Source organism: Brachyistius frenatus, unplaced genomic scaffold (assembly GCF_029030835.1).
Source record: "Brachyistius frenatus isolate BFR_SWC_R1_liver_20210118 unplaced genomic scaffold, ASM2903083v1 Contig_362, whole genome shotgun sequence".
In the NCBI taxonomy this organism is placed as follows: Eukaryota; Metazoa; Chordata; class Actinopteri; family Embiotocidae; genus Brachyistius; species Brachyistius frenatus.
Window position 1 is genome coordinate 171100 of NW_027210961.1, and position 24049 is coordinate 195148.

General features: G+C 45.8%; 2 protein-coding genes across 2 annotated transcripts; both read right to left on the reverse strand.

Annotated features, from left to right (window-relative positions):
- Positions 1 to 2788: 2788 nt before the first annotated feature.
- wnt16 (wingless-type MMTV integration site family, member 16) lies at positions 2789 to 8128 on the reverse strand. The gene is made up of 4 exons (XM_069724141.1): positions 8037 to 8128; positions 6516 to 6742; positions 3695 to 3984; positions 2789 to 3443 (listed from the first exon to the last, which is right to left on the reverse strand). The coding sequence occupies exons 1-4, from the start codon at positions 8126 to 8128 to the stop codon at positions 2985 to 2987; spliced, it is 1068 nt and encodes a 355-aa protein (XP_069580242.1). The 3' UTR covers positions 2789 to 2984.
- Positions 8129 to 9162: 1034 nt separating this feature from the next.
- cped1 (cadherin-like and PC-esterase domain containing 1) lies at positions 9163 to 21850 on the reverse strand. The gene is made up of 22 exons (XM_069724153.1): positions 21298 to 21850; positions 20877 to 21196; positions 18410 to 18590; positions 17917 to 18011; positions 17684 to 17765; positions 17374 to 17443; positions 17109 to 17256; positions 16903 to 17030; positions 16698 to 16770; positions 16070 to 16228; positions 15477 to 15581; positions 15214 to 15347; positions 14815 to 14876; positions 14518 to 14704; positions 14279 to 14447; positions 12835 to 12934; positions 12587 to 12723; positions 12219 to 12439; positions 11996 to 12097; positions 11802 to 11889; positions 11523 to 11669; positions 9163 to 10138 (listed from the first exon to the last, which is right to left on the reverse strand). Exons 2-22 carry the CDS (start codon positions 21126 to 21128, stop codon positions 9920 to 9922), a joined length of 2859 nt encoding a protein of 952 aa, XP_069580254.1. The 5' UTR covers positions 21129 to 21196; positions 21298 to 21850; the 3' UTR covers positions 9163 to 9919.
- Positions 21851 to 24049: the final 2199 nt, after the last annotated feature.

Genomic DNA, 24049 nt, shown 5'->3' on the forward strand with positions numbered 1-24049 from the left:
CAGCAGCTGTAAACTCTGTCGGACCTCTCTGTCTTCTGTCCTCCGTCCTGTCCGACTCTTTAAAGTGCCACCCCACCCCCTTCGCCCCCGCCCCTTTTCCTCATGTGTTTCCTGAAAACCAAACTCAAATAAAACTGCTGAGTCAGAGGTCTTTTAATGGAGCGACACACACACACACACACACACACACACACACACACACACACACACACACACACACACACACACACACACACACACCGAATCATTCTCTTGCTTCAGTTTCACCATCAATATTTATCTATTAATTTATTGATCGACCAGCTGTTTTATTCAGAAGGACTCAGATAATCTCAAACTGGAGCTGGATTACAGTCGGTCCCTAGACCTGAACCCTGGCCCCTAGACCTGAACCTGAACCCGGGCCCCTGGACCTGAAACCTGGACCCTAGACCTGAACCCGGGCCCCTGGACCTGAACCCTGGTCCCTGGACCTGAACCCGGGCCCCTGGACCTGAACCCTGGACCCTAAACCTGAACCCGGGCCCCTGGACCTGAACCTTGGTCCCTGGACCTGAACCCGGGCCCCTGGACCTGAACCCTGGACCCTAAACCTGAACCCGGGCCCCTGGACCTAAACCCTGGTCAGTAGACCTGAACCCGGGCCCCTGGACCTGAACCCTGGTCAGTAGACCTGAACCCGGTTCCCTGGACCTGAGCCCTGGTCTCTGGACCTGAACCCTTGTCAGTAGAGCTGAACCCGGGCCCCTGGACCTGAACCCTGGTCCCTGGACCTGAACCCGGGCCCCTGGACCTGAACCCTGGACCCTAAACCTGAACCCGGCCCCCTGGACCTAAACCCTGGTCAGTAGACCTGAACCCGGGCCCCTGGACCTGAACCCTGGTCAGTAGACCTGAACCCGGTTCCCTGGACCTGAGCCCTGAGCCCTGGACCTGAACCCTTGTCAGTAGAGCTGAACCCGGCTCCCTGGACCTGAACCCTGGTCCCTGGACCTGGATCCTGGTCCGTAGACCTGAACCCGGTTCCCTGGACCTCAACCCTGGTCTCTATACCTGAACCCGGGCCCCTGGATCTGAGGCTGGGAGACCCTGTGTGGTTAAAGCAGGAAATCCTGCAGCGTAAATCAGAAGCTGTTGTTTCTGCTGTGTAGTCACTCTGCTGATAAACACTGAGGGGCCAGGCTGACTCAGCACACAGACCCTGCACCTTTCTTTCCAAGAATTCTACATTTATTAATTATTTACACATAAATACATGTTTGTTGTTGAAATATAAAAACACAACAGAAATGAAAGCTGCAGTCTGTTTCATGTTCAGTAGTCTCAGAAACCTCCGTCTGTTCCCGATAGTCCAAACTGTCCTTTCTTTCAGTTCCAGGTGTGAACAGCTGTTCATGTTCTCACAGATCCTTTTGTTTCTGAACACTCTTCTCTTTTGAAATCTGTTGTTTCTAGATGTGACCACAGACTGGATATAAAATTATTCATAGCTTCCAGGTCTGTAAAATGGTTCCGATTCAGAAGTGTCTTCAGTTGCAATACCAGCGAGTGCCACTAGAGGTCGGCTCCAAAAAGCCTCCGGCTCCATAGACTCCCATTCAACTTCTCTCATCAAATCCAAAGTGAATAAAATGTGTGCATCAGTTATCTCGGTGTTGTTAGCTAAAGTCACTCCTTCTTCTTAGTTTTCTGGAGGTCTATCTGAAAATAATCCCTCATTCATTAGAAAAGAAGATTCAAGAAGACCTGTTTTTGGGGGCGTGTCTGTTTGATTGACAGGCCTGTGGTGCAGTCAGGTTACAGCTATCGGTGGGCGGGACGTAGTATCGTCAAGTTTCAATCAGATCGGTCAGATCCACCTCTGGCTCCTCCCCCAGCTCGTCCAAATATGGTCACTTCCTGCTCCAAACTGCTCCAAACTAGCAAGATGGTGACGGACAGAATCTGAACGGGAGGATTCATAACGTTCACAAACCAACGATGACATCACTGATGGTTGATGACATCACTGATGGTTGATGGTTGGGTGTGACATTGTTATTTACAGGTGTGACGGTGTTGTTTATAGGTGTGACGTTGTTATTTACAGGTGTGACATTGTTGTTTCCAGGTGTGACATTGTTGTTTCCAGGTGTGACGTTGTTATTTACAGGTGTGACATTGTTATTTCCAGATGTGACATTGTTGTGACGTTGTTATTTACAGGTGTGACATTGTTGTTTCCAGGTGTGACATTGTTGTTTCCAGGTGTGACGTTGTTGTTTCCAGGTGTGACATTGTTGTTTCCAGGTGTTACGTTGTTGTTTCCAAGTGTGACATCGTTGTTTCCAGGTGTGATGTTGTTTCCAGGTGTGACGTTGTTTCCAGGTGTGATGTTGTTGTTTCCAGGTGTGATGTTGTTTCCAGGTGTGATGTTGTTGTTTCCAGGTGTGATGTTGTTTCCAGGTGTGACCTTGTTGTTTCCAGGTGTGATGTTGTTTCCAGGTGTGACGTTGTTTCCAGGTGTGATGTTGTTTCCAGGTGTGACGTTGTTTCCAGGTGTGATGTTGTTGTTTCCAGGTGTGATGTTGTTGTTTCCAGGTGTGATGTTGTTTCCAGGTGTGACGTTGTTTCCAGGTGTGATGTTGTTTCCAGGTGTGATGTTGTTGTTTCCAGGTGTGATGTTGTTTCCAGGTGTGACCTTGTTGTTTCCAGGTGAGATGTTGTTGTTTCCAGGTGTGATATTGTTTCCAGGTGTGACCTTGTTGTTTCCAGGTGTGATGTTGTTGTTTCCAGGTGTGATGTTGTTTCCAGGTGTGACCTTGTTGTTTCCAGGTGTGATGTTGTTGTTTCCAGGTGTGATGTTGTTTCCAGGTGTGACGTTGTTATTTACAGGTGTGATGTTGTTGTTTCCAGGTGTGATGTTGTTTCCAGGTGTGACCTTGTTGTTTCCAGGTGTGATGTTGTTGTTTCCAGGTGTGATGTTGTTTCCAGGTGTGACGTTGTTATTTACAGGTGTGCATGTCATTCATGCTCTCGCAGCGCCTGCAGCGGACGTAGCAGCACCAGACGAACTTGCACTCGCAGCGTTGGACGTGTCGCACCACATGCGTGTTGTATCCTCTGCCACAGCACAGCAGGTTGCAGCCGTCCGGCCCGGCGGACGTCCGGTTGCAGCGGCGCCCTCTGGTGCCGGCGACGCCCCGCCGCCGGTCCTCCAGGCAGTAGTTTGGAGACTTGTTGAAGAAGATGAGCTGGTGTTTATCGAGCGGGAGTCGGTGCTGGTCCTTTCTCCTCGTCTTCCTCCTTGACTGGTCCGACACCTGAACGCTGCGCTCGTAGCGCTCCTTCAGGTACGCGCCGACTCGCTCGAACGCTGCAATCGTCCTCCAACACGTTTTCACCGCGCAGGAGCCGGAGATGCCATGACAGCGACAGTCTGTGGACATCGTCCTGTCCACCGCCTGCAGGACACAGGAAGAGGAAGTTAGACAGATATTCAAAACAAAATGGCAAACATTTTTCTGTTTCATGTCAACACGGGCTGAATGTTGTGACGACTCCGCGGACCGAGCAAATGTTTCACAGAACAAACCGTGCTGAAATCATGTGGGTGGCAGTATGCGTGTTAGCATGTTATCAGTTAGCATATGACCAGTTAATTAGAGGCTGATCGTCCGGCTGAATCATAACTCAGGTGACTGCAGGTGTTCACCTGTCGTCCGGCCTCGCTGTTGTGCAGGTTCATGGTGCTCAGCGTGAAGCCTCCTCTGCTCGTCGACATGTTCTTCACCGCGTTGTCGATGAACTTGCGGCTGAACCAGGTTCCGTACTGGATGTGGTCCGAGCAGCCTCCCCAGTGCCAGCCCTCCGCCGCTGAGCCGCCGCCCTGCAGCCGAGAGTCGCAGCCGCACTCCGTCATGTTGCCCTGACTGCAAGAGCGTGTCACGGCGTGGACGAGTCCCGCCGCCATCACCGCGTGGATGAACGCTGTTTCTTTGGTTCCTATGACGAAAACCAAATCGATCACTCAGAGGACCAAAAAAAAATAACATAACCAGGTCTAATCAGAAGTTTCATTTCAACTCCTCACTTCAACTGCTCACTTCAATTATTCTCACTTCAACTCCACACTTCAACTTCTCATTTCAATTACTCTCACTTCAACTCCTCACTTCAACTCCTCTCATTTCAACTGCTCACTTCCACTCCACACTTCAACTCCTCACTTCAACTCCTCACTTCAACTGCTCACTTCAACTCCACACTTCAACTGCTCATTTCAACTGCTCACTTCAACTCCACACTTCAACTCCTCACTTCAACTCCTCATTTCAACTGCTCACTTCAACTCCACACTTCAACTCCTCACTTCAACTCCTCATTTCAACCGCTCACTTCAACTCCATACTTCAACTCCACACTTCAACTACTCTCACTTCAACTCCTCACTTCAACTACTCTCACTTCAACTCCACACTTCAACTCCTCACTTCAACTCCTCATTTCAACTCCTCATTTCAACTGCTCACTTCAACTCCTCATTTCAACTGCTCACTTCAACTCCATACTTCAACTCCACACTTCAACTACTCTCACTTCAACTCCTCACTTCAACTACTCTCACTTCAACTCCTTACTTCAGCTCCTTACTTCAACTGCTCACTTCAACTACTCTCACTTCAACTTCTCATTTCAACTGCCCCCATTTCAACTACTCACTTCAACAACTCTCACCTTTTATTTATCAAATGACTAACTGATTTCATTGTTGGCTTTTTTTCTTTTTTTTTTTAAACTTCAACTTTTTCCATCTTTAATTTTGGACTCACATTTCAGCTGCTTTCATTGCACTTTATAAATAAAACTTCAGCTGTTTTCATCTTTTTTTCTGAGACTGAAAGCAGTGAACTGACACCTCAAATCCTTTCGGCTAAAATGAATAAAATCAGATGATACACTTCCAACAGACATTTGCTTGTACTTTTTACACTTGAACTGAGACACTTCAAATCCTTTCAGCTCTTCACTTCTGAACAAACAAACTTCTTAAACTCTCCAGACTCCTGAAACATGTTTCAGTTTGAACACTCGAAGTGGAGAAAATCCACTTCAATTTCCAGCTGCGATGATCATTTACCTGCTTTAGTTCCACTCAGTGCTGAATTATTTTGTGACATCCATGTTAACTGCGTTCATCACCACTTCAACTTCTTTCAGTGTTTCATAGCAACATTTAAAAATAAAAGTATTTTCACTCAAGAATGTGAATGAGATGATCTTTGTGTTTTATTTTTGTTTCCTGATCAATTTTATGATTTTTAAATTAAACTTTTCTATCTTTCACAGCAAAGAACATGTCTGTGCATCCCGTCATACGTGACATCACGTGACTCATTTTATCGGATGTTAAAATATGAAAATAAGTGAGGGGAAATTTTTCTGCACTCAATTTATCTGCTTGAAAAATCCTCTAATGTGATTAAAGCTGAAAAGAACAAGAGAATGATGTTCAGTCATGAGGTGAACTTGCTCCATTCAGAAGTCCCTCTGGATTCTTAGCATTTCTCAGACGGTTCGGATTCCATCCTGCAAACATTAAATAAGTTTAAACACTGAACTTCCTGTCAGGACAAAGAACCATTTAAACCCGTAAAATAAACGTCAGACGATCTTTATGAAATAATATCAAGTTTTCAACATGTTTCACAACATGAAACGCTGGCAGGAAGTTTGGCGCTCCACTGACAGCAGTTTCAGCTTCAATTAAAATCTGTCAAAATAATTAAATTATTTTAGTTTTTCATTAAAAGGACACAGAGAAGGTTTAAGCTGTTATTTCTGGTGAGTGTGTGAATGGGTCCTGTTCATGTGTTCATGTTAGCGTGTTCATGTGTTCATGTTAGCATGTTCATGTTAGCGTGTTCATGTGAAACACTGTGATTTAAAATTTGAAAGTTTCTGCACAAACAAACTTTCCTTCCTGTTCTTGTTGCAGCTCGTTTGATCTGAGGATTTATTTTGTTTGGACTCAATGTGTAGTTCCAGTGTTTTACCAACAGGGGGCAGCGTCGATCCTTCAAACAGCACAAAGTACAAATACTTGGAAGTAAAAGTGTCATGAGGAGGCACTTCAGGTACTACAGTAGAAGTACTGATTGCAGTGACACGTGACCTTCCACTCTGATTATTGGGCTCATTTAAACTATTGATAAGTCGATTCCTTTTTATTCTGATTATTTTCAGTTTGTAGTAAATCAGAAAATATTGAGTCAAAGTGAATTTTTAAATGTTTCATCCCGTAAACTTTTATTCAATAAAAACGTAAGAATAGAAATCGTCACGTGGAGCTGCAGCCCAGAAGTTCGAGTGTTTTAACAGTTTTCTATTAATCAGTTAGTTTCATTGTTGATGATTTCATAACGATGATTTTGTTTGTTGAATAATAAGAAGAGTCTCTCTGAACTGTGGCGGCTGCAGTAATCAGTAACTTGAGTAACTTGTTACTTGAGTAACTTGTTACTCGTTACACTGACCGCTCGTGAGCTCGTGGCCGAACACCGGCGGCTCCTCGGAAGTGGAGCAGTTCCAGCGCTCGTGCCTGAACTGGCTCTGACACTCGGCCACCGCGAGGCGCGCGCCGTCCTGGACGCTGGGCAGCAGGAAGGGCTTCCTGCGGCAGAGCTCGCGCTGCCGGACGCTCAGAGGCAGGTCAGAGCAGCCCATCCTCTCCGAGGCCGCCGCCGAGGTTACACCCAGCCACCTGCGGACAAACACGGCTCTCATTAGCGCCCTGCCCGCTCTCAGTGCGGAGAAACGGACTGCGCCGAAACACCTGGAGGCAGGAAAACTTAAAATTCAAAGTTTAACATTAGGCTTAAATATAAGAAAGTGCTTCGCATGCGTTTTAATGAAATGTGAGTTGACTCGGTTCCACAGTTTAGAGACTAAAAGAGAAAGTTGGCAGTTAATTAATAGACTAGTTGACTTTGTGTGATTTTCATGAGCCGAACTGAAGACAGACTCGTGAGGCTACAGAACATTTATGAAAGTTTATGAACAGAATGTGAAAGGGTTCAGTCTTCAGTCAAACAACCTTAAAACAGACCGGTTTTTTGTGTGGAGTTCGGCTTCTCTGGCTCTTTACATTCATGCGTCAAAACTGATAATAATCTGAGTTCGTGTGAATAAAACCAATCGTTTCGTCACTGAATGTGTTTTTGTAGGAAATGTTTAGTAAAATGTTTTGATGTTTTTGTTCTGATCCGGATCTTCAACCCGTTTTACATCCTTTAATGACATTATTGGATTTTCTGGATCAACGTGAAAGCAGCGCGCGTGCGTCCACTTTGCCTCAGGTCTCGAGGACAAACATTCCGCTTCATTTCCACAGACTGGACATATTTTAGTTCAGATCAAATCTCGGACCAGTTTGCGGCTCTTTTTCGACGCTGCGGGAGCTGCTGTCTTTTATTAAAGGCGGTGTGTGTCAGAGTCCAGGAGGACTCAAATTAACCGCTTTTTAAACGGACTCTGGTCGAGAGGACAAAGTAGCTCAGAAACAACAAAACGATGTTTGATTTATCCGAATTCGGTTCTGCGTTAAATTAATATTTTCTTACATGGACTCAGGTTTCACGGGATCTGTGAAAGTAAAACCCACCGCGTTGAATCAGAACCGAAGGTCCAAATAAAACGTGTTTTTTTTTTTTAATTATTATTTTTTTTTTTACTGATAAATCAGCTGTGAGGACATGAAGAAAAAAAGGACGCTTCAAATTAGCAGTTTTTTAAACGGATATTGGTTTATTGGCTCAAACATCCAGCTGTCTGCGGGGGATAATCTGATTTTATTTCTATAAAACCCAGAACTTTATTTTGGACTCTGGTGGCTCTCTTTCTCTTACAGGATAAAACTGAATAAAATGTTGTATTGTTTTTTTAATAAGTGTATTTGTGTGTTTGTTATGCCCCGTATCACGGAGTCCCGGTGTGTGTATGCAGGTCTACAATCGGTGGTTTCCTGAACGGAATTTGGTGCAGCCGCTCATACTTACATCCAGCTGGCTCTGCAGCACAGCGGACACACGCAGACCAGCAGCAGCGTCAGAGCGCACATGTGTCGGACTCCACAGCTCCGCGTCTCCATCCCTCTTCACCGGTGTGAGCCGCCGCGCTGCGCTCTCAGTCCGCCCATCAGAACACCAGCACAGACCCGGTCCCGGAGCGCCTTCATTAATCCGGGCCTCGGTGCGTGAAGTATCCCCGCGGTCCCGCCCTGCTGCCGCTGATAAGATGATGAAGTCCTCCCGGGATACCTAAGTTTTCACTCTGCAGGAGAAGTAGCAGGACACTGGACCAGTCCGAGTCCCGGACGATCCTGATTGGACCAGCTCAGGGCTCATATTCAGCAGCTGACGTCACAGCTGAACTCTAATTGGCCGGATGGATCAGAGACATTGTGGACATTTGATCCCTGATGAGCAAAAAGACTTTCAGAGACAAAAAAGGCCAGAAAACTAAAAGGGCCTGATTTTTGAATGAGGTTTGGCATAAGGGTTAAATCCAATAACAGCCCAAGAGGACCAAAAACAGACCCCAAAACAGCAAAAGGAATTCCATTCAAATATTTGTCAATTTAACATTCAGTCCTAAAGTTCATATGTTTTATGAATTTCTGCTCATTGGATCATTCAGATGCTGAGTTCACATTTTATGACTGAAGCTGGATTTTTGAACAGAGTTTGGTGTTGTGAGTCAATAGTACACACACAGAGGGACTGAAACACCAAACCAAACTCCATTCAAATGTTTAACAATTTACTGAAACACTGTCAAAAATACATAAAGAATAACATTTGATCTGTGACGACAGTTGGTGAAGTTCTAAAAGGAAGGGATATAAAGTAAAACCTTAAACAGAGTTATTTTTGAATGGACTTTGGTGTGAATTAATATTCACCAAGTTCAGCACCAGAAAATGTAAAGAAGACATTTTATTAAGCATCTTTTTATAAATTTTAATGCTGAATAATAATTTATGTAAAAAAAAAAAACTTAGTCTTTTTCCAGAACTTTCAACCACATGGTTCTCCGGATGTTTCCATGTTCAGTAGTGTTCAAAAAAATGTTCTTTGACAAACCAACGTGTCCAATGAGCTCAGTGATAACAGAACAAGGAGGTGATGAACTGATCAGTTTTATGATCGACATAAATTCTTATGATGTGTTTATCAACATGTATAAAGTCATGATTTAGTCTGTTTGCAAAAAGGTTACATTAAAGAGGAGACTATGAAACGTTCTATTAAAATGTCTTTACAGTTCATTCCTGACACCACATTCATATAAATATTAATATTTTCCAGCATGTAAACACGTTCAGAGAAAAAGGCACATTAATCAGCCGTAGAAAAATATAGAAAATATATGCAGAGAATTATATAAGACATTTCTTTCACGAGATAAACAGTGTTATCATCGAGTCTTTGGTGCCGAATATGATCTGATATATTCATATATATGATCCGATATACAGGATAAATCAGAGTGAGGTATATATAGAAATATTAATATATGTACAGAGGACGTGAAGACACGAACATGAGAGCATGTCAGAAATGAACCTCTGATAGGATGGAAAGGTCTCAATCTGACTGTGGTACACACAGTTAGTACGCATCATAAACTCATTAATATGCATTAAAAACAAGTTAGAGTAGAAACTAGTATAAACCTGTAGAAACCTGTAGAAACCAGTAAAAACCAGTGAAAACCGGTAGAAACCAGTAGAAACCTGTAGAAACAAGGAAAAACCAGCTGGTGAGATTAAAAAATTTCAGTTTGTCCTCCGTGTTCATGAATTCAGGATCCAGGTGAAGACAGGTGAGGACCCAGGTGAGGACAGGTGAGTCTCCCAGTAGGACTCACCTGTTAACTCTCAGTTTCTGGATTTGGGACACAGGCGGCTCAGCAGGATCTCAGAGTACACCTGGTTCACTGGTCCTCTCACGTGATAGGTTGGGAGGTTGAACCCCGCCTCCTTGTCTGTGTCCAGCACGGTTGATTGGCTGCTGAGTACAGGTCCGGTTCTGTTGGTTCTGTTCCTGTTGGTGGATATCGGGTCGTCTGGAGGCTTCGTCGACCAAACCTTTTCCACCTGAGAAAACAGAAGAAAAGTGAGCTGAACTACAAATCAGGCCCCGAACGAAAGTCCAGGTTTACTCATTTGGTACTGGAAACTAGATGTTCACTGGAAACTAGATGTTCACTGAAAACTAGGTGTTGACTGGAAACTACATGTTCACTGAAAACTAGGTGTTGACTGGAAACTAGATGTTCACTGAAAACTAGGTGTTGACTGGAAACTAGATGTTCACTGGAAACTAGATGTTCACTGGAAACTAGATGTTTACTGAAAACTAGGTGTTGACTGGAAACTAGATGTTCACTGGAAACTAGATGTTCACTGGAAACTAGATGTTCACTGAAAACTAGGTGTTCACTGGAAACTAGATGTTCACTGGAAACTACATGTTCACTGAAAACTAGGTGTTGACTGGAAACTAGATGTTCACTGGAAACTACATGTTCACTGAAAACTAGGTGTTCACTGGAAACTAGGTGTTCACTGGAAACTGGATGTTCACTGGAAACTAGATGTTCACTGGAAACTAGATGTTCACTGGAAACTGGATGTTCACTGGAAACTAGGTGTTCACTGGAAACTAGATGTTCACTGGAAACTGCATGTGCACTGGAAATTGGGTGTTCACTGGAAACTAGGTGTTCACTGGAAACTGGATGTTCACTGGAAACTGGATGTTCACTGGAAACTAGATGTTCACTGGAAACTGGATGTTCACTGGAAACTAGGTGTTCACTGAAAACTAGGTGTTGACTGGAAACTAGATGTTCACTGGAAACTAGATGTTCACTGGAAACTAGATGTTTACTGAAAACTAGGTGTTGACTGGAAACTAGATGTTCACTGGAAACTAGATGTTCACTGAAAACTAGGTGTTCACTGGAAACTAGATGTTCATGAAACTACATGTTCACTGAAAACTAGGTGTTGACTGGAAACTAGATGTTCACTGGAAACTACATGTTGAGAGGTGTTCACTGGAAACTGGAAACTGGATGTTCACTGGAAACTAGATGTTCACTGGAAACTAGATGTTCACTGGAAACTGGATGTTCACTGGAAACTAGGTGTTCACTGGAAACTAGATGTTCACTGGAAACTGCATGTGCACTGGAAATTGGGTGTTCACTGGAAACTAGGTGTTCACTGGAAACTAGATGTTCACTGGAAACTGCATGTGCACTGGAAATTGGGTGTTCACTGGAAACTAGGTGTTCACTGGAAACTGGATGTTCACTGGAAACTGGATGTTCACTGGAAACTAGGTGTTCACTGGAAACTTCAGCGAAAACTTCACTGTGGACTTCACTGGAACAAAGATGTTTACTGGAAACTCTGCGGTTCCTCTAAAGATTGTTTGAAGGATCATTAACTGTATCGTGCAGTGCTGTGGTACCTCGTGGAAGTGGCACGCACATCGTCCCTGCAGGAACTCTTTATATCGACCCATCGTGATGCTCAAGGTGTCGATCACCTCATACCCATGATGCTTTGCGTTGGCGATGATGTTGCCGTTCTCTCTGTAGAGATCTTGTATCTCAGTCTGAATAAGAAACAACAGGTCCACATGAAGACGGATGGTTTTTACCCCACAGAGACGGACTGATGCGACAGCACGGACAGGTGACGGACAGGAGACGGACAGGTGACGGACAGGAGACGGACAGCAGCGTACCAGGCTGAGGGAGCGGATCCCATCCACAGGAAGGTGGAAGCCGATCCCCAAAGACTTCACCACCACCATGATGTTACTGAGAGACTCTCTGACGACGAGGGGGAGGTGAAGGGGGACATGTGACCCTGCTGCCATGGTAACCACAGTATGGATGCTTGCATGTGTTGAGCCCGGTCATGGTTCTGTGTGCTCACCTGTCTAGAACCTCTCGGACGGTCCTCAGGTGGTTGGTGTTGAGCCACTGGACTCCGCCCACCACCAGAACTGTCCGGTTAGAGTTCACCAGAGGTCGTGACCTTTATGGAGGTTGAAACAGGAAGTCGGTGCGATGAGAATAAAACATTTAAAGGTCCAGTGAGGAGGAGGAGTCAGAAATATGACATCGATGAAGAAATCCGGGACATTGGAGCGTCTCACCTATCCAGCAGCTGCAGCAAAGCCTCCCTGAACGTTGGTCTCCGCGTGGTGTCCAACCAGAACCGAGGGTAGTAGGAGTAGGACACCTGCGTCCGTCCCCCGTTCAGGTCCCTGTGGATCAGCAGGTGGTGAGACTTCCCCCAGTCCTCCAAGCTGGAGTTCACCCGCTGCAGCAGGAAGTACATCATCCCACGGTTGGTGGAGTCCCCGAGGAACAGCACCTGAGGACAGACAGGAGGACAAGCAGGAGGACAGACAGGAGCACAGGCAGGAGGAGGACAGACAGAAGGACAGGGGGTCCCCCCCGTCAGGACATCTGAGACCAGACTGAAGACCTGGTCACATGACCTGTGATCAGCTGACCTCACCTTCCTGTCTGTCATGCAGTCCTGCAGCAGGGGGCGGCCCACTATCGGGTGGTAACAGCCGTCTGGTTGCCAGGCAACCTCCCTCCAATCACATGTTCTGTTGTCAGAGCAGCTGAGACATGGAACCACCCACCGACCTGACAAACAGGTGAGACAGACAGACTAGTGAGACAGACATGCAGGTGAGACATGTCCTAAGATTAAAAACAGTAGAAATAACGGGGCGGTCCCTCAGCAGGACATCAGACCTGGGACGTGTCCTGAGCTGCAGGTCTGGACTGGACTCTGAGACGGGATGTGGAGCTGAAGACCGCAGGACTGACCGGGCTGGACCAGCAGACTGCAGTCCTGAAACAGAGACACCAGGGATATCAGAGACACCAGAGACACCAGGGATATCAGGGACCTCAGGGACACCAGAGACACCAGGGATATCAGGGACATCAGGGACACCAGAGACATCAGGGATATCAGGGACATCAGGGACACCAGAGACACCAGGGACACCAGAGACACCAAAGACACCAGGGACATCAGGGATATCAGGGACATCAGGGACACCAGAGACACCAGGGACACCAGGGACACCAGAGACACCAGGGACACCAGAGACACCAGAGACACCAGGGGCATCAGGGACACCAGAGACATCAGGGACACCAGAGACACCAAAGACACCAGGGACATCAGGGATATCAGGGACATCAGGGACACCAGAGACACCAGGGACACCAGAGACACCAGGGGCATCAGGGACACCAGAGACATCAGGTGAGACAGGTGAACCAATGAGCAGCCATCACCGTCACACTTCTTCTTCTTCACTTCCTGTCCTCGTTTCCTCCCTTCTTCTTCATCTTCTTCTTCTCTTACAAATCAAAGCTGCTTCTTCTTCTTTCATCGTCTTTTTCTTCTCCTCCTCTTTGTGTTGCAGGTCCACAGCGGGCGTCGTTCCAGCTCCTCTGCTCAGAGGTCACAGGTCAAATAAATCCGACCACCGGGCTCAGGGGCCCCGTGGGAGCCGCCACGTCTGGCCCCGACTTCAGAGCGCCGGCCGCCACACACACACATGCAGTCTTCTTCTTCTGCTCCTTCCTGCGCAGCGGCTGCAGGTTTCGTCGCCGCGGCGCCACATTCTGCACGGCAGCGTCGCAGCTCACAACAAAGTGCGACAAGAAAACTTAACAGGGATTTTCTTGTTCGTACCTGAGCTCAGAGATCACACACCAAACACACCGCACGCCTTTCATCCACACACGCCGCCATGTTGCTGCTGTTGCCACGTCGACCGCTGACTTCATCTGTCTGAGGCCCTCTGTTATTAAAATAACATCTGGATTGTGGATGTAAATGAACCTGCACATTTATTTATTCTACTTCTAATCTGTTTATTTTCATACTTCATCATCATACATTTTTAAATTCCATGTTTTACAGAGGGAGTCTGGTGTTAGCATCAACATCAGGTCTGGAAATGATCACACGATCAATACAATCAATATGACACACACACACACACACACACACACACACACACACACACACACACACACACACACACTGAGTGACCTGCTGATTATTGATTTGTGGATTATTGAACTGTGGATTATTGATCTGTGGATTATAATAATCGGGGGAACCAGGTGGAGATCTTTTTCCCGGACTGAGAAGCATCTGTTTTTGCTGACGTACCTGCAGGAAGCTGCAGACCAGGTGTTCTCCGAACATGGGCAGGCTGGGCCGGCTCTCCCGGAACATGTGGACCGTGTAGATCGTCATGACCACGGGCTCCAGCTTGGCGCCGTCCGTCACCAGGATGCTGATCCGGCTGTTGCCGAGGCCGACCGGGAAGTTTGCCATCCTGAGGGGAAAAAAAACACAGATGACTTGGTCTGTGGGGGTTAGGGGTGAGGGGTCAGACCTGGCCTCACCTGGGTCCTCGGTGCTCGTCCAGGTGGACCCTGCAGGCCGAGCTGCCGGGCTCCGGCCGGATTCGAACCGTCACTGTGTCAAAGTTCACCTCGGCACGGTATTCCTTGACCCGCGGGCTGAATGGCGGAGTCAGGGTGAGGGGGGGATCGGTGTAGATCTGCCTGAGGAGGGGGGCCACGCAGGAACCTGAAAAACAGAGGAACAAACCAATCACAGAGCGGCAGGACGAGGACCGAATAAGTCATCGCGGAGGCCTCTGACCTGACCCAGATGTTAAAACTGGATCAGCCTCTCACCTTCGTCCTGTGAGGAAGACCAGGCTGGCTGCTGATTGGTCGGTTTCTCTGTCTCATTGTTCCTGAGAGAAACATGAACCTTCATCATCATCATCATCACCATCACCATCATCATCATCATCACCATCACAATCACCACCATCATCATCATCATCACCATCATCACCATCACAATCACCACCATCATCATCATCATCACCATCATCACCATCGTCATCATCACCATATCTATCATCATCACCATCATCACCATCATCACCATTACCACCATCACCATCATCATCATCATCACCATCACAATCACCACCACCACCATCATCATCATCATCATCATCACCATCACCACCATCATCATCACCACCATCATCACCACCATCATGCTGAACATCTGGATCTCACCTGCAGCTGTTTAACTCGTAGAAACGACTGATCAGGATGAAGAGATCAGAGACTCTGAGAGGAGACGAGGAGGAGGATGATGAAGAAGAAGAGGATGATAAAGAAGATGAAGACAAGGAGACTCTGGGATGCAGCTGCAGAAGAAGACACAAACACCAGCTAAGTTCAAACAGTTCCGGTTCACTTCCTGTCACTGTGACATCCTGCATCCATGTGGACCAATCAGAGGAGGAGGAGGAAGAGGATGATGAAGAGGAACGTACCAGCTGGAATGATGACGTCGTTTTCACCTGCTGCTGAAACTGCAGCAGAAGAAGGAAGTTGTCCTCCGACAGACAGACGCCGAGTGTCCCTCTACAGCCACCGTACTGAACACACACACACACACACACACACACACACACACACACACACACACACACACACACACACACACACACACACACACACACACACACACACACACACACACACACACACACACACACAAAACATGAAGAACTCTGTGACCTCCATCATTAACTCATTATCTCTATATTCATTCATTTATTATCTCTATATTCATTCATTTATTATCTCTATATTTACTCATTTATTATCTCTATATTTATTATCTCTATATTTATTCATTTATTATCTCTATTTATTCATTATTTGTTTTTAGTGATTAATTTCATATAACTATTTATTTATTTTACTTTTATCATTATTACTATTATTATATGACTATTATTATTTTAATATTATCATATGATTATTATTATTATGATTGTTATTAGTTTGTTCCAGAAAACTTCTGAAATAAACAATTTTTTTTACAACTTTGATCTAACTTGTGTTAACGTTGTGGACTCACCTGTCCCGCCTCTGTCCTTGAGGACAGGCGCGTCTCCGGGGACAGGCTTGTGCGTGGCAGCAGCAGAAAGCGCAGCATGTCCTCCAGGATCTGGTCTTTGGTGATCTGTCGGTCGAAGGTGTCGTCGCTCAGAGACGAGAAAGTCAACTCGGTGTCCACCTGAGGACGAGAGGACAGACATCAGAAAAGGAAGAGCTGCTGACCAATCAGAGAGCTGCTGAGGACACGATGACCTCTGGTGGACGTTCACTTGTGTGTGTGTGTGTGTGTGTGTGTGTGTGTGTGTGTGTGTGTGTGTGTGTGTGTGTGTGTGTGTGTGTGTGTGTGTGTGTGTGTGTGTGTGTGTGTGTGTGTGACCCCTTCAGGTGGACCAGAGATGTCTCCATGACGATAAATGTCCAAATGTCTCCTCTCGGGTCACAGTCCTCCTGAGGAGACGTGTTGTGTTCGAGGTTCAGTAAAGTGCATTTCATCAGAACGCTGTGATCATCAGATAACGGAGACAACAAGCTCCTTTATTCCTCTGGTCAGCTCACCTGCACAGGTGCACCACTTACAGCCCCGCCCCCTCCACTGATCATCAGCTATGTTTACAAAATAACAGTCCTCAACGTCTCCTGTGTCTTACCTGGACTACGACAGGTGTGATGGAGCCGCTGAAGAGCAGAGTGAAGGTGAGCAGCTGGAAACACAACACACACCTGAAACACAGGAGACATGAGACACACCTGAGGAGACACTTCCTGTCTGACACCCACATCCTCCCGTTAAAACGGACGTTTTCTGAAGGGACTTCTGAACTGAGTTTTCAATAAGAACACCAGAGAACCAACCTGTTCACACTTTCCTGCTTCTCATTGGTCGATGCTGCCTGCAGCACCTCACCTATGACCTTCTTCACCTGCCCCAAAGCCTGATGGGAGGTTGTAGGTCCGAGCTGCTGCAGCATGAAGTCCCTGAGCTGAGAAGAAGAGGAGATGAAGAGTGAACATCAAAGAGAAAATTACAGTCATTTAAAAATGATTGACAGGTGATTGACCTTCGTTGGTCGTCCCCTCTGCTGCTGATTGGTCGTCACCACGCTGATGTCATGGAGGAAAGAAGTCAGCGGGGTCACTGAGGTCACCAGGACGTAAACATCCACCATAGCAACCAGAGCAGGAGGTGTGGCTTTGACATGTGAGCGACTGTCAGAGACACAGTGAACATGAAGTAAGACCTGTCTGTCCTCTGAGACCAGAACCGGACAAGAACCAGACAAGAACCAGATCCCAGAATGAATGATTCTGACTGCTGATACACACCTGTCCAGAGGAATCTGGAGCTTCTGTTTGGTCGATCCACACGAGTGTGGTTTCATGGGTAAATCAAATCCTGAGAGACAAACAAACAAACAAACAAACAAAAACAGACAGACAGACAGACAAACAAACAGATAGACAGACAGACAAAAACAAAGGTCAACATCAACTTGAAATCAAACAAAACATTAAATTACTGTGACCAACACTGCACTCTTATTTTAAAAATGTATTGATCAGATCATGTGACTACAGACCTGATCAGCTGACCTGAGTCTGTGACTCCACCTCCTGAGAATTCACCTGGACTCACCTGTTGAGGAGCGAGTGGAGAAGCGACAGAGACCTTCACCTGCGTCTGAGAACGCCTCCATCAGCCGTGGCAGCAGGTTCACCTGACAACACACACACACACACACACACACACACACACACACACACACACACACACACACACACACACACACACACACACACACACACACACACACACGAGCTGTGATGTCATCAAACTCCACAGGTGGTAACAAGACAGGTGAGTCTCACCGTCTGATGCTGCTGCAGGTGAGAGAAGGAGATCCTCCGCAAACAGCTCCGCTCCGCACTGCTGAGACACAGCAGGAGGCTCCACCCACCCTCACCTGTAACCATGGAGACAGACAGGATGTTACACCTGTAACCATGGAGACAGACAGGAAGTTGTAAAATAAAAGTCCTATTTTGATTAAACTGAGGAAAAAAATAACTTTGTTTCCTGTTTGTTTTTGTTGTCAGGTTTCATCAAACATTCATATACATGATGAGGAGGTCTCACTCCTCCTGCTTTATCAGGACTTCTTTTAACATCACAGGAAGTCTCCACCCAGCTGACATCACAGGAAGTCTCCACCAACCTGACATCACAGGAAGTCTCCACCCACCTGACATCACAGGAAGTCTCCACCCACCAACCTGACTTCACAGGAAGTCTCCACCCACCAACCTGACATCACAGGAAGTCTCCACACACCTGACATCCCCCCCCCGGTCATGTGTTTACCCTGCAGGGTCCGGAGGAAGCTGCTGGTCTCTGCGTATCGGGACATCTGGACCTCGTAGTCCATCTGTTGCAGGACCCGCTGGTACAGCTGGACCTCGGTGTCAGAGAGCGGGTGTCGACCCGTCAGAACGACAGCCCGATGGCGTCGGAGGGGGCGGGGCCTCTGCGACGAGACCTGGCCCTGAGCCCAGAACAGGAAGAGGATCCGATTATTTCTTGTCAAGAGTGATGTCTCCTGTTGTTTCCAAATATTTTAATTCTAATTTTATATTTCCCATCAGAGGGACTCCTCCTGATATTTCCATATAATTTAAATTTAAATTATGTATTTCCTGTCAGAGTTACGCCTCTCGGTATTTTCTTCTTATTTTAAATCCTTTTAATTTCAGAGGTTTATAAAAGTAAAAACTTTTCAGCAGCATCTGAAACCAGTTTGAAACCAGTTTGACGGCTGCAGCTGCAAAAACACTCTGATCTGGTTTAAAGGTCTCACCTGTCACCTGGGCGATCGGCCGTCAATCAAACGCTCCGTCCAGCCGTCCGTCCCTATTTTATTATTATTATTTTGTTGATCGAAGAGTTCAAGTTTATTTATTGATCATCTTTGTGGAATTTTATCTGAATAAAAACATTTCAATTTAAAACCTTCACTAACAGATTACAGAGTTTTGATGGTGATAATTATGGGATGGATTTTATGTCATCTGGTTAGTTTGAGGATGTTTTGTCCCTGAAGTGATAATCCATTAAAATCCCTGTTTGACTCCCTGTTGAGGCCTTCAGGGTTCAGTTTCAGGATCTGGTCTTCTGCTAAGACCGGGTTCAAAATAGACTGCCAAGCACTCTGCTGGACTCTGCTGGACTCCTGTGAATGAGCAGTAACTCCCAGACTGACTGGAGACTGTGGTGAGAAACCAGAGAAGTGAACAGCTGACAGACTACAGCTGAGGCTGACGCTGGTAGTTTAAAGTTAAAAATTCAAATTGTAAAGTTTAAAGTATAAATTTTAAACATTAGAGTTTAAGTGTAAAATCAGAGTGAGCGTCAGACTGAAGAGTTCAGAACCTAAAAGTGGATCTGGGACTAAAATCAGGAAAAATCCTGCTGATAAAAACTTTAGAATTTTAAATGGACTTTAGTACAAACACATTAAATTATGGACCTTTTTCATGGATTTCTGAGGTTTTTAACGCTTTAAATAATAATTTTAAAAAAAAGTGAAATTAAACTGCAGTCAGACGTATTGATGAAGGTGAGTAAAGGGTTAAAACCAGCCGATCTGAACGTCTGTTAAAACAATGGACTGCTCCTTTAAAGCCCAGCAGCTGACAGACAGCAGTTTTAGTGCCTTAATAAAATAAAGCAAACACAAACAGAGTGTGTGTGTGTGTGTGTGTGTGTGTGTGTGTGTGTGTGTGTGTGTGTGTGTGTGTGTGTGTGTGTGTGTGTGTGTGTGTGTGTGTGTGTGTTGCTCCTATTTACACTCTGTAATCTGTCAGAAACTGGATCCTTGGCTGACCGACACTCTGAACATATTTATCAGGAACACGAAGCTCCAGAACTCTTAAAATACTGAGCACACATACCGATGGGACGCTGGCTCTCTGATTGGTCCGTGCAGCTGTCAGTCATCCTTGGCACGCAGCCCACAATCTAAAAATACTTCAACAATGAGCTAGAAGGAGCCTTAACCCCCAGGAGGGTCACATACAAAACTCCATTCACAAATCCGTCAATTTAAGGAGCCTCCACAGGCACTTTGTACTGAAGGTTAAAGAGTCCCAAGACCAGACTGCAGTCAGAATATGAAGCTTTTAATCAAAGAGTTTTACAGAATGACTTTCAAATTTAATCAAACATCATTTAAAAACAGTTTTATTGTTATTATTTATGGCCTGAATTTATTACAAATTAACCAAAAGAGTCTGATAAAGTATTAAATTAGTTAACTTTGCTTCTGTAAATTTGAAAAGAATTACAGTTAATGAAACACATTAAATTGACAAAAACTTGACTGGAGTCTGGTGCCAAGATTAGTGTCACTAATTATATTTACAGGATCTGTAAAGAGTTGAAAAATAATTCACTCTTGATATAAAAAAACAACAAAAGCAAAGAAAAAACACTTTTTGAATGAAGTTTGTTGATATTGTTGTTTTATCATGTTGATGGTGTTTTAGAAATTTTTCCTTCTGTTGTCCCTCAAACACAAACACATTTTAAATTGTTCTAATTCTGAATGGATTTGGTCCCTAACAGTCATGGACCTGGTTTGCTGTAGTTGGAAGAAGAAGTCAGAGGATCTGGTAGAAAGGACAGGAAGGACTCTTTAAACGAGAGACTTTAAACATGTAGTTGTTCACTGCAGGTCACACACACGGTCCTATTTCTATCACTTGTGAGGACTTCACATTGACTTCCGTCCAGACCTCTGAACCAGCCTCCATGTTAAAATCCAAAGATTTACCTGCGTGTCCCTCTGCAGAGCCTCCAGGGCGGATATCAACCTCCGGGTCTCCAGCAGGACTCCATCTTCACGGCCCACATTAGGCTGCGGCGCTCCAGACCGAAGCCGGTTCCGAGCCACCATCAGGGTCTGGTAGAAGAGACACACCGCCACCCCGAGCAGCAGCAGCGGGCCGGAGCAGGACCGGCGGCGAAGCAGCGTCCCGGCCGGCCTGAGGAGGAGGTCCCCAGCCGAGGCCAGGAGGCACCGCATGGAGGAGGACCTTCACTCCGCAGTACCAAGGGCCTCACTGCTCATCTTCATCACCTTCATCCCACTGCCTGCTCGGGTCAGAATCAGCACCAACATGACTGCTCTGGCAACAGGGAGCGGTTCATTTTCATAACAGCTTTGTGTTGGATTATATTTATGCCGAATTTACCGGAGGATCTGCAGGAGTCTGAAAAAGTCTGAATTCATCTTAAACTTTTGAACAGTTTCTGCTGGGAGACAAACAAAAGTTAAATAAGCCCAACTTCCGGTGAACTTTGGTCACATGCTGCTGGGAAGTTTGATAAATGCTGAAATAAAGATTAAACCGGTCCCGTGTTTACCTGTGGAAAAACTACAAAGTCCAGAGAAACGTCGTTAATAAAGAATCACGGTTTAAATTCTGGATATTTTCCCGGAACTTTCTGCGCAGCGGAGACCGTAGCGGCCGAGCAGCAGCTCCTCTCCCGGGGAGATCATGTGGGTTTAAAGTCGGCCATATGACACTTCAAAGACCAACACGGCTCCTTCCTCTCCTCCGCTCCTTAACTTCTTCGGTTTTATTGGAAATCCTCCGGTAGAAAAACACCGTGAAAAACTGCGCAGAGTTCCGTTAACGGAGCCGCGACACTGGTAAAACCCGAAGCTTCAAATCAGACGGAAAACACATGAAGTTTAGTGACGAAGAGAGAAAACAAGCAGAGCATCTGGTTTGAGTTAAATCAGCAGAATGAGGAAGAAGAGGAGGAAGAGGGGGAAGAGGAGGAGGAAAGGGAGGAGGAAGGAGAGTAGGAGGAGGAGGAAGATGAGGAGGAAGATGAGGAGGAAGAGGATTGGAGGCCCGGTGGTCAGGTTTCAGCCAGCCTCCGCACCTCCTCCTCCTCTGTAGGAGGTCACGACCTCCTTATTGAAGTCCAAGTTAAAGAAGTTAAATCTTTCTATTAAAGTCTAACTTCCGTTTTTTAGTCAGAAACACTTTTTAAAGACTAAATTAATCAATTTAACTCTTTGGTTGCTTGGTAAATGTGTAAATATGAACGAATGTGGTATCTGAGGACATTGAACACAGCGTGTCTGTATCTGAGGACATTAAACACAGTGTCTGTCTCTGAGGACATTAAACGCAGTGTCTGTCTTTGAAGACATTAAACACAGCGTCTGTCTCTGAGGACATTAAACGCAGCGTGTCTGTATCTGAGGACAGTGAACGCAGCGTGTCTATCTCTGAGGACATTGAACGCAGTGCGTCTGTATCTGAGGACATTAAACACAGCGTCTGTCTCTGAGGACATTAAACGCAGCACGTCTGAGGACATTAAACGCAGCGTGTCTGTATCTGAGGACATTAAACGCAGCGTCTGTCTCTGAGGACATTAAATGCAGTGTCTGTCTTTGAGGACATTAAACGCAGCCTGTCTCTGAGGACACTAAACGCAGCGCGTCTATATCTGAGGACATTAAACACAGCGTCTGTCTCTGAGGACATTAAACGCAGTATGTCTGAGAACATTAAACGTAGTGTTTGTCTCTGAGGACATTAAACGCAGCGCGTCTGTATCTGAGGACATTAAACGCAGCGTCTGTCTCTGACGACATTAAACGCAGTGTCTGTCTTTGAAGACATTAAACACAGCGTCTGTCTCTGAGGACATTAAACGCAGCGTGTCTGTATCTGAGGACAGTGAACGCAGCGTGTCTGTCTCTTGAGGACATTGAACGCAGCATGTCTGTCTCTGAGGACATTAAACGCAGTGTCTCTGTCTTTGAAGACATTAAACGCAGCGTCTGTCTCTGAGGACATTAAACGCAGCGTGTCTGTATCTGAGGACATTGAGGACATTGAACGCAGCTGTCTTTGTAAACAGTGTCTCTGTCTGAAGGACATTGAACGCAGTGTCTGTCTGTATCTGAGGACATTGAAAGTGCGTCTGTACAGCATTAAACAGCGTCTGTCTCTGAGGACATTAAACGCAGCACGTCTGAGGACATTAAACGCAGCGTGTTTGTATCTGAGGACATTAAACGCAGCGTCTGTCTGAGGACATTAAATGTAGTGTCTGTCTTTGAGGACATTAAACGCAGCCTGTCTCTGAGGACATTAAACGCAGTGTCTGTGTCTTTGAGGACATTAAACGCAGCGTCCGTCTCTAAGGACATTAAATGCAGCACATCTGAGGACATTAAACGCAGCGTGTCTGTATCTGAGGACATTAAACACAGCGTGTCTGTCTCTGAGGACATTAAACGCAATGTTTGTCTCTGAGGACATTAAACGCAGCACGTCTGAGGACATTAAATGCAGTGTTTGTCTCTGAGGACATTAAACGCAGTGTTTGAGGACATTAAACACGGCGTGTCTGTATACGAGGACATTAAACGCAGTGTCTGTCTCTGAGGACATTAAACACAGTGTCTGTCTCTGAGGACATTAAACTCAGTGTTTGTCTCCGAGGACATTAAACGCAGCGCGTCTATATCTGAGGACATTAAACGCAGTGTCTGTGTATCAGAGGACATTAAACGCAGCGTGTCTATATCTGTGGACATTAAACGCAGCGTGTCTGTCTCTGAGGACATTAAACGCAGTGTCTGTCTCTGAGGACATTAAACGCAGCGTGTCTGTATCTGTGGACATTAAACGTAGTGTCTGTCTCTGAGGACATTAAACACAGCGCGTCTATATCTGAGGACATTAAATGCAGTGTCTGTCTCTGAGGACATTAAACACAGCGCGTCTATATCTGAGGACATTAAACGCAGTGTCTGTCTCTGAGGACATTAAACACAGTGTCCGTCTCTGAGGACATTAAACGCAGCGTCTGTCTCTAAAGACATTAAACGCAGCGCATCTGTATCTGAGGACATTAAACGCAGTGTCTGTATCTGAGGACATTAAACGCAGCGTTTGTCTCTAAAGACATTAA